The 18,143-nt window shown below is 40.6% G+C and overlaps 1 protein-coding gene across 4 annotated transcripts in view; it reads left to right on the top strand.

Annotated features, from left to right (window-relative positions):
* Window positions 1–18,143, top strand: part of JPH1 (junctophilin 1) — an 89,682-nt gene continuing 71,539 nt past the window's right edge. For 3 of the 4 annotated variants that reach the window (XM_057426230.1, XM_057426227.1, XM_057426229.1), the window contains exons 1-2: window positions 1–514; window positions 7,174–7,930. In XM_057426230.1, coding sequence (XP_057282213.1) covers window positions 136–514; window positions 7,174–7,930 — 1,136 coding nt within the window. In that variant the 5' untranslated portion in view covers window positions 1–135. The remainder of the gene's footprint in view (window positions 515–7,173; window positions 7,931–18,143) is intronic. The other variant, XM_057426228.1, reaches the window with a different exon arrangement.

The raw sequence follows: 18,143 nt of genomic DNA, 5'->3' as shown, positions 1-18,143 counted from the left end.
AGCGGTCGCAGTCGCGGGGAGCGGCGGGGCGGTCGGTCGGCGGGCGGGAAGGAAAGGAAAGGAAGGCAGGGCAGGCAGGAAAAGGAAAGGCGGGCGGGAGGCGGTGGCGGCGCCGCGCTCGCCCCGCTGCCCTGGATGACGGGCGGCCGGTTCGACTTCGACGATGGCGGCACCTACTGCGGCGGCTGGGAAGATGGGAAAGCCCACGGGCACGGCATCTGCACCGGGCCCAAGGGGCAGGGCGAGTACGCCGGCTCCTGGTCCCACGGCTTCGAGGTGGCGGGCGGCTACACCTGGCCCAGCGGCAATACCTACCTGGGCTACTGGGCGCAGGGCAAGCGCCACGGGCTGGGCGTGGAGACGAAGGGCAGGTGGATGTACCGCGGTGAGTGGTCCCACGGCTTCAAGGGGCGCTACGGGGTGCGGCAGAGCCTCAGCACGCCGGCCCGCTACGAGGGCACCTGGAGCAACGGGCTGCAGGACGGATACGGCGTCGAGACCTACGGGGACGGAGGTGGGCGCCGGCGGGGGGCGCCCCGCGCGCGGTGGCGGCGCCGGGGGGCGGTGGGAGGGAAGGGAAGGGGGCGCGCCTGCGTGGGCGCGCGCGCTGTGGGCAGGGCCCTTCCCCCCAGCGGGCCGCCGCCCTCGGGCTGGTCCCCCGCCAGCGGCGGTGGGGTCTCTCATTCCCGTGCCCGGGCAGCGCTCACGGGGGGCAGCACGTTCTTCAGCGGCCCCGCCTCAGTTCGCCGTCTGTGGGGCCCTGCTGGCTGCCGGGGAGCGCCACAGGTGCCCGGCGCCCGCCCCGCCTCGCTCTGTGAGGGGCTGCCCGGGTCTGGCCGCCCCGGTTCGGGCGGGTTGCGCTGCCCTGCTGGGCGCTTTCTCCTGGCCATCTGGTGGCAATCCGCGTTGGGACCGTCTGAGCACTGCTTTCCTTTCGCCCTGCTGAGGCGGCCGCCGGGCTTCCCGCCCGCGATAGCTAGACCCGGGGCGGCAGTGCTTGTCTCCGGGCGAGCCGGGGAGCAAGCTGGCCACTTCCCCCTTTCCCTCCCTCGTTTTGCACCGTTTTCATGGTGAAACAGCGAGGACTTAATAAGAGAGTCCTTGTGCCTTGCTACATTCCTGGCAGGGGTAGCTTTATACACTCAATACCTGTAAACAGGACGGTGAAGGTAAGTGGGTACACAGCTGTAAACCTGAGTCCACCCTCATGCAATAACTCATGTTTTATCAAATTACAGTACAGTTTCTAGCACAGTGTTCCATGTACAAGAAGCATTATGAAAATCACACAGGCCTGCCTCTCACACCCTTCTCAGCGAGTGTTGCGAGGGCTGAGCTCCCGGTGCAGAGAGGACTGGGCAGCCTGCCCTCCTGCTCCAGTTGGGAGCAGCCAAGGAGTCAGGGTTCCATAAGGACACTTAATGTTGGAGCTTATTTGAGCGGGCAATTACAGTTGTAACTCCGCTGTATCACGTTCTGCAGGACAAATAAGCCTGGTATTTCTGTAATTCATCCTTCGCTGCTGTAATGTCATTGGCATCAGCGGAAGTGCCACCTGCAGCTTCTGCAGAGTTGTTCTTCAACTTGGATTATGCCATTGTAACAGGAAACACTGCTTCCAGTTTTAGGCTTAAAGAGTTTTGGGTTTTGTTGGTTTTTTTTTCTGTTTTTTTGTTTGTTTTTGGTTGGTTGGTTTGGTTTTTTTTCCAGAAATGCTGCTCACTGCACCTTTGAGCAGCATACTTCAGTAATATGAAGTAAATAGAATTTACCAAAATTGGAGATAATGTTCACATGATGTAACTCAAGGACTAACCCATGTATCAGGTCTCTTGATTGATGATGTTGATGGTTCTTTCAAGGAATTCTGTTAAGAGATTTGCGGCCAAACTTTCAGGATCATGTCAGAGAACAGATATCTCTGTATTAAGCAGAGGAAGACACGTTTATAGTTGAGGTCATCTTTTCCTTCTGAAAATGCAAAACGTAGATAGTTTGGTAAGATTCATTCAGAAAATTAAATGTACTGTTAGTTTTGTGCCTTTTAATCTCTTGGGTGGCACCTTTTTGTAGCTGTCTGAAAATTGTTCCTTGGTGTGTAAAGTTCTGATGCTGAGAGACAGCAGAGATGTGTGTTTGGGGACTGAAAAACAAAAAACAAAGCATGAAAGAGATCTGAATTTTAATTTTACCACACAATAGACTTTTCAGGGTTCATTATATTTGTTTTGTTTAATAAATTACAAGCTGAAGAGTAGATGAATTTTTTTTTTTCTTTACAGAAAAGTAAATTGCCATTCCAGTAAATCTTCCAGGAGTGATTTTCTCAATCTGAAGTTCCTTTTATCTTTTTCTTTAGGATTCTTGTGGAATATTTAAAATCTCAATTTAATCCTGGTCTTTGGAGCTAAATTTTTTGAATTTTAGACTTAGAATGCGCAAGAAATCCTTTGTGTGAATCAGCGCATGAAGCATGCAGTTTACACTGTGAGATGTTTAGTCCTGTGAACTGTACCCTGTTACCATGGCCCCAGTCTTTCACGTGTTGCAGTTCATGTGAACAGAGGGTGTGAAGTCCCATTGATTTTAATGAAAGTACTTATGAATGAAGCAAAGCAGCATGTCATAGATGTCTGCAGATGTGTTTTTGTTTTCATACTCGGGTTAACAATAGCTGTATTTGTACACCAGTAGAATGTATAAAGTGTTTTTACAAGGAAATCAGCTTTACATACATTTTTTTTAACATACTGTGAAATATTTGCAGGAAAGCTCTCTCCTTATTATGACCTGAGAATACCAGCATAGGGAGATAACTGTTTAGACAATGCCAATTGCCAGTTTGTTTTCAGATTGGCTAAAATCCAGGCCTCTTTGCTGCTTTTCTTTGTTGTTGTTTTTTTCTCCCCTCAGTTGTTTTAAAATGTATTGGTGGCATTAGGAGATGTAGTTGAGAGGGCAAAAAGGAGTACAATCACTGACAGTGTTCCTCAGTGTTTATGCACACAGCACTTTGCACGACATGAGTAATATATGTCACGCTGTGTTTAAATGCTTAAAATTGTCACTCAGTCAAATCTCTGAGGAAAACACTATGAATTATAAACCATGATCCTTCACTCATTCCATGGGCCTTCAGGTGGCCTGTCAGGTTGTTCCCTGTGGCAGTCTGGACTTCTGTGCTGCCTCTAAACGGGATTTTGTTGAACCTGTATGAATCTGCAAGCCTGCTGGAGGATATTTTATGGAGGGAATAATGCCTAATTTGGAATTTCAGTATGTGTAAATTAGTTTGCAATTTATGGTCCTGCCAACAATAGCAATAGTGGGCATCTTGCTGTAAGGTTGTGCACTGCCATGCCACAGAGGGAGGTCAGTGGCAAATGCATCCTAAGCAACAGTCATTGATAGTATATTTGTGGTATCTAAGCAGTCTTCTTTCTACGTGGATGCTTATCTAATATTTGAGTCTGAAAAGCACATAAAAATGCTGGTCTAACAACAAATTTGTTAAACCACAAAAGACTTAAGTAAACTATAGGAGCAAGTGGAGTAGTTCAGTAGGTCCTCAGCCTCTCAGTTTTTTCACACAGTATAGTATTAAGTTTTAGCCACAAGTAGGCAATAACATTTACAGCTGTAATTTATACTGAGGGATTTTTGGGAAGGATGGCACAACTCCAAAGAGACAGGTTATGAAATTATACCTTACAACAATTTGCCAATAGAAACAAGAGGGAAAACATACTTTCTAATAGTTCCCAAACTCAAAATATGAATACGTTTTCAAGGGAACCAATTGAACACCAGGTGGATGGTCGGTAGAAGTTGTGCCTGAACATTTCTTTAGTTAAAAAGGATACCAAATTTAGCTTTTGGAAAATTAATGCTGAAAAATGCTATTGTTTTATGGTCAAATACAGTTTTAGATTAGCTTGGTGGTTAGAGTGTTAATTAAAATTTCACAGGTGACCATTACAAGAACTCTGAACAGTCAGCATATAAGATAATGTGTAAGTGAAGCATTATAAGGGAAAGCAGGATACAGTGTGCATGTTGGTATTCATATTTATATAGACATAATATCTATATCGATAGGTAAATGTTACATATATTGTATCTTCACATAAGAGAAAAGCTTTTTTTATCACATATTATGTCATTTGCTGTAATATTTAATTATATTGTAATATTAACAAACCTTAACTTGCTCATGTAAAGTTTCCTAAAATTTCTATTGTTGAAGAAGGTATTACAGTTGAGTCTGATATCATCAGTCAAATTACTGTGTCTCTCGTATCTGCATTCTGGACACTGCTCTCCAGACTTCTCATTTAAAATGTAGGTTGAAAAGTCAAGGAAAATGACTCCACTTTCTAGCACACTAGTATCAGATGCCTTTCCCTTAATGGATTTGTAATGATAGAAGAGATTGTTGTCACCTCCAAGACTGCACAGAATTCTGGCTAAGTATCTTGGGTACTTTCAAAGGACCAGTTCAGTATGATTCTTCCATTTCCTCATTGACTATTTTCTCTTTAAAAGAAGCTGGCATTGATTTTATTTCCCTAGTAGAAAGGAAAATCAAACGAGTAAATAGCAGCACATCAGTTATCCTTGGTTTAATGCCTTTATGGGCAACAGTGACCACTTCCACTTCTTTCTACAGAGTAGTGAAAAATATGAGTCTTAAATGAATTAATTGGTTTTGAGTTTTCCATTTTTATTAATTAAACCCAGATATTAGTAAGAAAAAAGGCTGCCCTTTTGTACTCTCATAAAATTCCATACTGAAATAAGTGGATTCTGCTTTTAGTCTGACACTCAAATAGCAACATAAAGAGCCGTAATTACAAGTTGCTACTCTAATATGATATTGGGGTATAATCAAAATTAGTATTGGATTCATTATTTCTAAATTAAATTAACTGGTGCAGAATGTTAGACACGTTGTTGTACGTAGCTGTAGGTATATGTAGTCAGATTCTTAGCTCCAGCATATCATTGCAATACCAGGGGGATCTCAGATATAATTATGGACAAAATGTAGTCGTTTATACTCATACAATATTAATAAATGTCTGTTTAATAAAGAAAAATAATGCAATGTGGCTGTACTTTTGCAGTATTTACAGAATACGTCATACCAGTGCTTTGTGCTCATGTTTCTATTTGTTCTTTTCCATATGCTGAGGAGTTTTTTAAATAATCATGTTTCTAGATTCAGCACCCTTACAACCAGCAAAGCAGTAGGTATCCAGGAGACAGAGAATGAGAAAGAAACTAAGTTGTTTGTTTGTGTCAGCAGCCATCTGTTATAAAAAAAAAACCTGCTTCCACTTTGTAGAATTTTCTACCAACACAAAATAGTTATGTTGTGGAACCTATCTAGTTTGATGTAATAAAGAAAGCGGACTTGGCAAATTTAATTGCATGTTAACATTGAAATGTAACTTAGCAGAAGAGGTAATATAGTAAAGCAGTAATTGATAGATAATTGGCATGTACATGATCAAAGTAGTATGCTTATACAAAGGAGATCAAATCTCAAAGCAAATGAAGCTTTGACCTACATCTGAAACTGCAGGCATTTCACAAATATTTTCACAAAAATGAAGTCAAGCATTGAATTTGACATTTGATATTTCGTTCTCTGAAGAATAGTTTTTAATAAGTGCTCTAATTAAAGCAGATCAAAATCAAAGTATTTTAAAGATGCTTATTCATCCCTCTGTAAGAATATCCAGACTCAAAATAGCTTTTATTTTTTTAAATAAAAAAAAAAGCAGCACTAGGTGTGTGAGAGACTTCATTTTGAGAAGCTTAAAGCAGTTTAATGGGAATTAGAGTGAAATGACCTTAGAAAGCGCATTACCTTGTATTTGTGGGGTTCCTGGCACTGTTCTTTGGAACTTCTTTGGAATTTTCGGTACAAATGACTTTCGAAGACGGGACACTAGAGTATGTATCCTGTCAAAATGAAAATGCCTTTCAAGAGTGTTCAAGGCCAGGTTGGATGAGGCTTTGAGGAACCTGATCTAGTGGAAGGTGTCCCTGCCCATGGCAGGGGGTTTGGAATGAGATAGTCTTTAAGATCTCTTCCAGCCCAAACTTCTCTGATTCTATGAATACAAGTCTGCAGTAGTAATCTGATAATGCTGGATGTTGGCTCAAATGCAGCTTTGCATAAATATCATGACTTCTCATATCAAATACCATGTTGTTCCTTGTATTGGTCATTTACAAAATAGTTGTGATTGCAGCAGTGAAATGTGTTTATGGCAGAATGCTGTGCAAGTCTCTGTTTCTTATGTACTGCAAAACAAATGAAAGGGGGAAAAAAAGTGCTAAAGGATTCATGTTTCTGATCTTTCTGTCACAACATGGTGCAGAATACAGTGCCATTTTTATGATACCAGGAATGCCAGAAAGTGTTGGTATCAAGAGTTCGTAAAGAGTAAGATTTACCAAGGTTTTGCTCTTCTGTTCAAGTACATGCAAGCCTTTAAACTGTTTTAATTTTACAATAGAGATTTATAGCAGTGGATCCAGAGCCCCATCTCAAGACAGGGCAATTTAGCGTTTTGTCAAATATGTCATGACATGGAGAGGTCTGTAGTCACCTTAAACCCAGAATAACAGGACTTTTACTACTACTCCTTGCTCTTTCTCTGAGCAGCTGGAGGAAAGAGCTATGAGTGTCCTGCTCCCTCCCCCCCCTCCATCCTTGTCTTCCTCTCCAGCTGACCATATGCAGTATGGTTCTGCTTCTGCTGACCACCTCCTCATTTGACAACCTTAAAAAATAGGGAGTCCTGCTTTAGAAGGTTATCTTGATTTTTTTTTTTTTTTTTTTTTTTCCCTCTGGACAGATCTATTCAAAAAATGCTTGCGATGATAGCTACTGTATCTTAGTTGACAAAATAAATTACGTCAGCTGGGAAAACAAGGATTTGCTAGGCAGAAAAATAACTTGTATGAAAAACAAGTAACAGAAGTATTTTATCTACTATGTCATGTGCTGTGATTTTTCTGCGTTTCTTCTTACCAAAACCAGAGCTGACAACATAGCATTGCCTTGTAGTGTACTGGATGTAGCATGCTAGGTCTTTTACAAGTATAGTAAGTCTAAGTCTGCTTCCTAAATTTAATTTCTTCTTATTACTTTAAAAGGTACATACCAGGGGCAATGGACAGGAGGGATGCGACATGGCTATGGTGTACGTCAGAGTGTACCCTATGGCATGGCAACTGTGATCCGTTCACCCCTCCGAACATCTCTTGCTTCACTTCGAAGTGAGCAGAGCAACGGCACTGTTCTGCATGATGCCACTTCAGACAGTCCAGCCGGAACAAGAGGAGGTTTTGTGCTCAATTTCCACAGTGATGCAGAGGCAATGGGCATTAAGAAAAAAGGAGGCTTATTCAGAAGAGGATCACTTCTTGGTAGTATAAAACTTAGAAAATCTGAATCTAGATCATCGATATCTAGCAAACGGAGCTCTGTTAGGAGTGATGCTGCTATGAGCAGAATTAGTTCTAGTGATGCCAACTCTACAATTAGTTTTGGAGATGGTGACTGTGATTATTCCCCCATGGAAGACCATGTTGATGCCACCACTACGGAAACCTATATGGGTGAATGGAAGAATGACAAGCGCAGTGGTTTTGGTATTAGTGAGCGTTCAAATGGTATGAAATATGAAGGAGAATGGCTAAATAACAGGAGGCATGGATATGGATGTACCATGTTTCCAGATGGCACCAAAGAAGAGGGAAAATACAAAAATAATGTTTTAGTCCGTGGAATAAGAAAGCAACTTATACCAATACGAAACACAAAAACTAGAGAAAAGGTGGATAGAGCAATAGAGGGTGCACAGCGAGCAGCTGCCATGGCAAGAACCAAAGTGGAAATTGCAACTTCAAGGTATGTTATCACAAAGTATATTTGTTCGTCACTGAATTTTCAGAAACAAGATTGTGTTACAGTATGTGAGCCCTTATTGTTGACAAAAGATTCAAAAGTACAAGGCTGTAAATGTCTTTAGTGAATGAATACATACTCACTTTTCAGTTTCACATGTGTAACTCTGTTGACTTTTGAGGCATTACACGTATGAAACGTAGAGCTTCCATTCATTTGAGCAAAGATGTTTGTATGTGTTCCATAATATACTGTGAAAGTAAATTTCCATTCTCATACATTCCTTCTTTCACTCTAGAGCTGCTGCATTATGCCTTTAAACCTGTTTGGAAAATAAAACTAGTGAGCAAATGGATTATTTGGGGCATGTGAGGCGAAGACTAATATTTTCCCATAAGCACGCTCCATACGCTTACTGTGTTGATTTTTTGGATAACATCTGAGACTCACTGAAGTTTCACATTTGACATCGAGCATCTTAGGATGGCATCTGTTTATCCGAGAGACTGTGGTAGGAACAGTGTAAGAATAATGGTTGAGGCTGTTGTGCTTAGAGGCTGTTGATGTGGTTGCCAACGACAGTATCCGTTCAAAGAGCTCTGTATGAGAGCTCTCTTTTTGGAGCATGCCTGCTGCAGTCTGAACTCATCTGGGTCTTATAACCACCACTTTAAACCATAGCGGTCATCTCTGCCCTTCCCTCCCCCCTCCTCAATCCTGTCAAGTGTTTGAGATGGGAAAAGTGTTAATGGGTATAAATAGTGGGGAAAAAAATGTCATTTTCACTTTGAACTCCTAACCAACAACCAAGCAAAGTTGCCTGAAATTGAATTGTTACAAATGAAAACAGTATAAACAAATTTAATAGGTTTTGCTATTAAGTCTGAGAGCTCTTTAAGAAGCTGTTTAATTTTTAATGCCTTCCAGTAGTTTTCTGTAGCAGTTTCTCTGTTGCTGTTTTTAGTTTGTTTCCTCAGGCAGGCTTTTCCTGAAATATGCTGTGGACCACAAAAGAGCCAGGAAATGTGCATGAAAGAAAATCTTCATGCTATTTTAGAAGGGGGATATCTCATTACACTTGGAGCTGGACAACTGATTCCTGATCTAGTGTGGTCACTAGTGTGACTATCCTTTTTCTGACAGTCATAAAGAATACAGAATAGACTGAAAACTGTGTAAGTGGAAGAACTTGCATACCATGGATGGCTGTTAGTGAAAAGTAGTCAAGACACAAACATGAAGAATTTGGCATACTGTTAGGAAAGCCTTCTGAGCAATGGTCACCTAAGTTACTAGAGGGTAACATATACTCAACTACTTCTATAGATATATGTAAGGCATTACATGACAGCATACCGTATTAGCAAAGCACATCAGTAACAGCTAACTTTAGGGAATTACTGGATTCCATTCATGTCCTGTCAGTACATAGTAAGCCCTAGATGTGAAAAAATTGATGTTGAGGGGTGTGTGGAGGGGAAGAGTTGCCACCATGATTCCATATAAAGCTATTAAAAAGCCGTAGTCTGAGACCTTGTAAGTGAGGTTACAATGTGCAATGTCTGTGCTTCCCCTTTAAGAAGCGGTATGTCTCTGAAATGTTTGCTGTTCCTTCCCTTCAATTTTAGGTAAAGGACAGAGCTCAAATTGCTTCTTTTGGAAGAGTCCATGAAAGCAAGGTTTATTTCTTGAGAAGAGTTTTTGAAAGTGCAGCAACAGAAGGCATCAGTTGTAGCGCACCTGTAACCATAGGTTTTTCAGCTGAGAATTTCTCTGAAACAGTCCCATGGACTGTATGAATAGCACGATTGCAGATTCAGGTTTCCACTCGTTAGTCGCCTTTGCGCTACAGTACTGATAGTCAGAGGCAGAGACCTGACACCTAGTCAGGCAACATCAGGCATAAAGACTCTATTAACTTCACTTCTGAGTGTTGCCCAGTAAGGATGATGCAACACTTTCCACCCCTTGAGTGTTCAGAATTGCCTTAAGTATCAGCAGTGGGAGCAAGTTCATGGCATTATGTGAACTAAGGGACTGTCATACTGGCAGTCAGTAGTACAGACTGTGAGCCAAATCATCTGGAATAGGTTCTAAAAGGGCATTGAGGAAGAAACTTCCACATCCAAAGGTTGCTAAATTCTAATCTGACAGGATTGATACAGTTTCAGGATGAAAGAACTTGCTTCTGTCCCAGTGAAACTTGAGGACCAGTACTGGTTTGGGAATGCTTTTTTACCAAACTAATACATTAATATGTCCTGGGTTTGGCTCGGATAGAGTTAATTTCCTTCCTAGTAGCTAGTACAGTGCTGTGTTTTGGATGTAGTATGAGAATAATGTTGATAACGCAGTGATGTTTTTAGTGGTTGCTAAATAGTGCTGACCCTGATCAAGGTCTTTTCAACTTCTCATTCCCTGCCAGTGAGAAGGCTGGAGGAGCACAAGAGGTTGGGAGGGAACACAGCTGGGACAGCTAACACAAACTGGCCAAAGGGATATTCCATACCATATGATGTCATGCTCAGTATGAACTGGGGGGAGTTGGCCAGGGAGGGCTGATGGCTGCTTGGGGCTGAGGTGAGCATCTTAGTCAGTGGGTTTTGAGCAATTGTATTGTCCATCACTTGGGGTTTTTTTCTTGAATTTTGTTTCTTTTTCTCTTTGTTATCTCCCTTTTCATTACACCTAGTAGTATTAGTGTTAAGTTTTACTTTATTTCAATTTTTAAACTGTTCTTAACCCACAAGTTTTACCTTTTTCCAATTCTTCTTCAATCCCACCACGGGGGAAGGGGAGCAAGTGAGCGGCTGCGTTGTGCTTTGTTCTGGCTGGAGTTAAACCATGGCATAATAATATATTAATTCTTCCAACAGTAGCACTCCTGCAATGTCTTAGATGAACGTGAGGACAGTGGTCTTGTCTGTTTCCTAACAGTCACTACTACACAGAAAAGCCCAGGAGGAATGCCTTTTGTAATCTCTCTAATGTGTAATACAAAGGTGGTTCTGCCCATCTGGCATAACCTTACCTGGGCACACTGGCCTGTAAAACCTTCTATGTTTTCAGACCTGGCAGATGTCACCAGCAATGCATGCTCACTCTAATCTTCCCTTGTTAGTGGAAGAACTCTACATAGACCTTTTCCCACCCCGAAAAAACATCAAATGTCCAGGTTTCCATTCTGAAGAGCTAGAAACCCTGTCTCTCAGCCAGATACCTTCCTTTTCAATGCAGCTTTGGGTTATATGCTGTTCTTTCTGTATTGTTTATTTCCAAAATCTTTGCTCAGCCAAATGAAACCAGACCATACTCCTCTTCATAGCTCCCTGCTAGTCATGACAGGTTTGGCCGGTAGTTTGACCTGTGACAGGTGTCCACACAGTTGTCAACAAGACCAACCACTGTTTTACCTTGTATTCCCGGTGTCTTTTTTATGCTTAAAGTCCTTGTTAATAAGCTGTGTAGTCTTCCTTTATCTAAAATGGCAGTTAGGTATACGAAGAAAAATCTGAGGTACTTCTCAGTGCTTCTGGTTCTTCTCTAAATCTTAATTTACATTGCTCTCCTGACTCTTTAGGGTTTTGAGGCATTTTTAGTGAGGTGTTTTAGATATAATAGCAGCATTTTTCGAAAGATACCAGATCACAAAATTGGAGAGGTGTAGAAAGCTGCTGTTATCAGGGAAACAGCCTCTGTGACACAGATCTGTATCCAAAACAGACTGTAAATTTGTAACGAATAAAAATGATAATGCAGCTTAACGGTCTTGATTGTTTATTATAGTTCTACTAGTTACATGTAATACAAAATATTAAGGCACAAATATAAAAATCCCAGAATGGTGAATTTCAGACATATGCTCAACATTTTACCCTTTTAAAATATTAAAAGGCTTTTTTTGTTTTTTTACTTTTTTCTTTTTTTTTTTTAAATAGGCAGTAATCAGTTCAAATTAATCTTTAACCCTTTTTTGCCAAAAGCAGTCAGGTTTACTGTTTACTCTGTAGACCAGTTTGTGGTCTTGGTGTCTAAAAGGAAAAGCTGCCTTCCAGAAATTTTTAGTAACTTCTTTCCTATGTGTTTTCAAGCACCTGTAAAGTGGTTCAAGTTCTAGAAGATGTACATTTAGAAGAGCCCTTTGACAGAAGTTAAAAAGCCCCAAATGTCCACTCAGCAAACTCAAATAGAAACTTGGTTTGAGTGTATCAGATGATTCTCAGTGCAGGGATTCTGAACTTTCTTTTCATTGCTGTCGTGTGTTTTATTCGAAGGAGATATCCCTCTGCTGTTCAGTATGAACTGGAATTATATTAGAGCACTTCTTCCTGGTATGAAAATCACTTAAGTTCTCATCAGAGGAGCTATTTAGTGTATTATATTAACTTTGCCCTCATCAGTACTTATAGTGATATAAACTTCAGTGGTTTTTGGAATTAAATCTCAGAGTCTGAACATAAACTTAATTTCTAATTACTCCATGTCAGTGAGTGCTCTTATGTGTATCAGTCTTGTAAAGTAAACATGTAGCACTGGAAGCAGAAGGAAAGGTATTTGTTTACATACAATCCTTCATGTACCAGATTTTTTCAAAAAAAGTATTAGGGTTTCAGAATTTACCTCTCAGAGCCAGGCCTTTTCTTTTGCTTTTTTTCCCTCCCCTCAGGTTTTATCTCAGTAATACTCAACATGAAACTCTCCTTTAAGTGTTGACTCTCTGAGGAAAAAAAACTTTGCAGAGACAGAGAGGGACAAGATAAAAGTACTATAAGAAATACGAATCAACAGATAGTGTATGGAGGGAAAGGGAGAAAGAAATCAGAAGAAAAAATGTTTCCTTGTAGGTATTTTCGTTATACTCCATTGGTCTTTCAGGTCATAAAACAAGCAGGTTACAGAATTGTTATCATCTTGTTTATTCTCCTTTCTACAGAAGCTAAATACTTTTAATTAAAGTTCTGAGTGAGTTTTAAGTAAAGTGTGCTGTCATAATATGCCATGAGAACTGCTGACCACCTTAAAAGTAGTATTGTAATGGGTTTTCATTACATGAGCACCTGAGGTTTGGTGGAAGATAAGGGTGCCTTTGTGTTAGGCACCCCACAAACAAATGACCCTGTTTAGAGCTGTTTAGAGACCTTGAAGCCTGGGAAAGTGGCAGTGCCCAACAAACAGAAACTGGCAGAAGACTGTGGAAGGACCAGAGATCAAGATCACAGTAAAATTAATATATTGCAGCTAATAACACAGAGCAGTTCCTCCTTGTTAGTTAGCTGTCTGTGCTCAGATAGCAGTGCCTAGCAAGCCTCTAGTTGGGAAGGCCTTTTAAGGGGAGCACTGAAGGGTGATTAAAAGACCGGTGCCTTTTCTGCAGCGATTTCTTTTTCAGAGTAGCTTTTTTAGACAGCTCAATTTTATTTTTAGCATGTTTGTGTCCAGGTCTACAAATGCTATGGCCTTTACTTTTTAATAGAAAACTGCTACAACTCTGATTGTGATCCCATGTCATGAGCAGCCTGCTTTGTTCTGAGCCTTGAGTTGGTGGCATGGCCTGAGAAGGCAGGTGGAGGAGGATTGACTTGATGGCAGAGACCCCATATCACAGTTTTGATTTTGCTTGGGAGTGAGTCTGCTGCCATAGCCTGGAATTCCTTGTGTCCCTGTTCTCACTTGCTGTCATAGCAGCCTACTGGAGCCAGTATCTGGCTTGTGTAATATTTGACCCTGGGGATTATAAAATCATAGAACGGTTTGGGTTGGAAAGGACCTTTAGATTATCTAGTTCCAACCCCCTGCCATGGGCAGGGACACCTCCCTCCCACTAGACCAGGTTGCTCAAAGGCCCATCCAACCTGACCTTGAACACTGCCAGGGATGGGGCAGTCACAACTTCCTCCGGCAGCCTCTTCCAGTGCCTCACCTCTCTCACAGTAAAGAGCTTCTTCCTAATCCTGAGCCCTGGCCTGGCACTGCCCCAGTCTGGGCCTGGACAGTTAGCGTTGGCTTCACGTCACTGGGCTGCACCTGCTTCTGAACAGTGCAGCTCAGTTATCCGCCCCTGGGCACCGGTGTTCACTGTACAATGGTTAAATAAGAAAACAATGCTCATATATTTTCGTAACCTTAATTCACAGTAAGCTTCTTTATGGTGTGCTGCATGTGGTGGATTTATGTGAAGTGTGTCTTAACTGTGAGGAAAGAGTACTAAATGGTTTAGTAGCCAGTTCCTTCCTTGTTTTCATTGCCTTGTGTGACCAGTGCTCTCAGCTTAACCTGAACAAACTGTGATTTCTAGGAAGAGATGGAATTATATGGATGTGGTAGTATAGTTTGTGTCCACACTAGATGGCAGCTGCCAGTCATTCCAAATGGCACTGAATGTGCACCACACACAGCTTTCCATTATGAATTTAGCTGACACTACCAATCTCAATTTACTCAAGAAACTGAACTGGACACTTGCAAGACTAGTGCCTCACACATCTTTGAGGTGCTGTGCTTATTATAGCTGAAATATGAACAACGTGTTTAGGAATAGGATCCAACAAATACCAAAGGTATTTATAAGACTGTTTGCTTTAGTACAAAGAGCTGCCTTAGGTTCAAAACAAAATCAGTTTTAAGCATTTTAATGCATAGTCTATTTTAAAATAACAAATATAATGCTGTGGGGAACTTAATTTTAAGTCTTGAGCTACTACGGATGGTAATTTTAATGTTAATTCTGAATTCTTTAGAGGAAAGCATATGTTCCTTGAATCCTGTGGGAATTACTGCACTAACTTCAGTGGGGCACATTTTCACTCGGATGAAACAACTTGTTGGTAACAGAATATAATCTTGGACTGCTTCTCTGTTATTTGCTGGAGAATGAGAAATACATCTGCTTGGAATATACAAATCACACAAACATCACTACACAGATTTTATTTCTTTTCTTAGTATTTAATGCAGTAAGATTACATGGCTGAAAATATGCAGAATTACTCCTGTACTATCCCTCAGCTGGAAATTTTACAAAGTCTCAAGTATTTCACTTTCTGATCAAATTACCTATATCCTAATTCACCTACCTACAGCCAGACATCTGAATAGGGATATATTAAGGAAATTAAAAAAAAAAAGGCAGTTCTGGAGTGTAGCCAGTCTTACTTTGTGTTTGTACTGGACACACAATTGTTACCTTAGAGTTGCTTTCCTAACATGTTTAAATTTAGGGGATTGCTAGTACAAGATTAAAAATATTCTGTTTTCAAAATGTAAATGAACCAACACTGCACCACTGTTTTTTAAAACAACCATCTAAGGAAGCCTTTTTTTAATATACAGACCTTTTTGAAATGTTTCTTTAATGAGATGGATAAGGATTTTTTGCCTGGTTTCCATAGTACTTAATTTAGGAGCTGAAAGTCTTTATAGTGGCAGCCCAGCAAATATATGTGAAAACACTAATGTTGTTGCGGTTTTTTTGATGATAGTGAGATGCACTAGCAAAAGACTAATATTTTGTTTTGCATACAAAGATGAGCTGTTATGCAGATTCTTGCCTTAGTTTTTACACAGCATCTCAGTTTTGATCTGCATTACAGTTGTTCAAAAGCTAAGCCACAAACAGCATCTGTCTCTACTGACTTTCAGGAGGTTTTCTGTGATGGAAATAAATCTCCCTTAAAAAAACAAAATCTGGGTTGCTTGTACAGGTTGGTTTCATATGAACCATAGTGCAAAGCCATTAGGCTTACATTATTAGTTGCTGTAAAAATATTCTCAAAACCAAAAAGATATATTTCTACTGTACTTAGTACAGCTATGTACATAGGGCTAGTAGCACTAGTCAGAGCTTGGGTAATTTATTTGATGCTTTGCTTAAAGACAAAACCAATTAATACAGAACCTTCCCAGCTTCTTTCTTCAAAGAGATAAGAAAACTTTCTGTCATTTAACTGTAGCATTGTCTGGGTATTCTACAGGGTAGGATGTTTTTCAGTGAACCACTGCAGCAGGAAAAATAGTAATTTAAATGATTTAGCTATTGCCCCCTGCATTGATCTACATGTATGTTTCCCAAATAATAATAATTTTCTGAAAACTCATGTAGTTAAATGAGTACTGCTGTTTGTTTGAATACTAATTGATCAGTGATACGTATTATGACTTTTGTTTATTTTTCTGGCAATTAATACATTTATCTTTTTTATACATCTAATAGACATTGGTACATATTTTCAAGCACTGACTAGATTTTATTTGCCTGCCTCACTATGATTTTCCTCTTTTACTACTGCTCTTTTTGTACTCTGTTCTACAATCCTCTGTTCTCATTGTCTGGGAAGGCAGAGGCGCAGTCTTTTCACGGCTAGTGTCCAAGAGTAAATATCTCTTATGAGCTTGACTCCCCTCAAGCCCATGTAAATGTTTAACATCTGAAACAACCTCTTGATTATTCCTGTCCTTTTTAGATGTTTTCCCAGTTCTGCTACATAGATGTGTTCTCCCAAGAGCTCATTCCTGAGGTGTCCTGGTTTAACTTCAAGGACATTTTATTTAATAATAAAACATGGCAGGGGAGTTGGAACTAGATGATCTTAAGGTTCTTTTCAACCCTAATGATTACATCATTCTGTGATTCTATTTATGAAGTTAGGGTTGTTCTGCCTTACACATCACTCACTTAAATTGAACTTCATTTGGTATTTAAGAGTGAACAGTGAGTTTTGTGCAGCCCTTCTTTGCAGTTGCTCTCTGACTTTTTTTTTGTAACACTGATAATCACAAGTTCTGCTTCTTAGCTCTTCACACCTTTGCCCAACCAACCAATACTTGTGAACATCATGGGTTTTCAGCCCTGAGTTCTGTGGATATCCAGTGGTGAACCTTCTTGGTTGGGAAAAATAATAATTTATCCCCTTATGTTCTGTTTCTTTTCCAACATAAACAATTCTGTGATTCTATAACCAGAAGTTAAGAGTGTGAGTCAAAAGGTGTTGGTGTCCTCAGCATAAGAAGGAGCTGTTAGAACAAGTCCAGACAAGGGCCGCAAAGATGATAAGGGGGCTTGAGCACCTCCCGTATGAAGACAGGCTGAGAAAGTTGGGGTTGTTCAGCCTGGAGAAGAGAAGGCTGTGTGGAGACCTCATAGCAGCCTTCCAGTATATCAAGGTGACCTACAAGGATGCTGGAGAGGGATTCTTCATCATGGACTGTAGTGATAGGACAAGGGGTAATGGTTTCGAACTTAAACAGGGGAAGTTTAGATTGGATATAAGGAAGAAGTTCTTTACTGTAAGGGTGGTGAGGCACTGGAATGAGTTGCCCAAGGAAGTTGTGAATGCTCCATCCCTGGCAGTGTTCAGGGCCAGGCTGGGTGGAGTCTTGGGTGCATGGTTTAGTGTGAGGTGTCCCTGCCCATGGCAGTGGGGTTGAAACTAGATTATTTTAAGGTCCTTCCTTTCCTACCCAAAATGTTTTGTGATTCTGAGTAAGTTTATCAAGGTGTTTGTGCTAAATTTGATTTTATGTTTTCTTCAAATTGATTCTTGATCAGAATATGCTCTCAGTGGCTTTTAACAGTTCACTAAAGTTCTGACTTTGAAATGTGATGGATATTTGATTTGAATTCATCTGCTCCTTGCACTTACAGTGATAAAAAGCTGTAAAAGTGGTTTTGAGGTCTGTTAAGTTGTGAGTTAACTGCTGACATATACAGTCATTCCATTACATGATAAATTTTGGCCATGGACTGTTGCTTCCAGCAACGATAAAGCAAGACTGGAATCCTCTTGATACAGAACACTATTAAATTATGGACCAGTATAAAAAAAGTACTTAGAAATGTTGAATTGTGCACTGGTGTTTGCATAAGGGTCGTAGAAGTATTGGTCCGGCAAAACCTTTCACACGACAAAAGTCCTTCCATTTATTTGCTATTTCACAGTGTATTTATTCAGCTATTATTACTAAAATGGACATTTTTGGTTGACAGTTCAAAGATCATCCTGACTGAGTCTTCACAGGCCAGTCTGAGAAGTCAGCTTAAACTGTCTTCAGAAACATTGCTTGCTTGTTGAACATCCCTAACAATTTGAAGAATTCTTCTCTACTTTCACTGTATGTAATCTGATACTTGAAAAGATACTTTTCTCTGAAAAAGCAAATGAATTTGCCAGTATGTGAAAATGCATATTTGAGTGGATGTATAACCTAGCGCTGCTAAATC

Source organism: Pezoporus wallicus, unplaced genomic scaffold, assembly GCF_028554395.1.
Source record: "Pezoporus wallicus isolate ANWC-B61680 ecotype Strahan unplaced genomic scaffold, APGP_CSIRO_Pwel_v1 contig_4131, whole genome shotgun sequence".
Classification (NCBI taxonomy): domain Eukaryota; kingdom Metazoa; phylum Chordata; class Aves; order Psittaciformes; family Psittacidae; genus Pezoporus; species Pezoporus wallicus.
The sequence above is the reverse complement of the archived record's forward strand: the minus strand, read 5'-3'. Positions and strand labels throughout refer to the sequence as shown.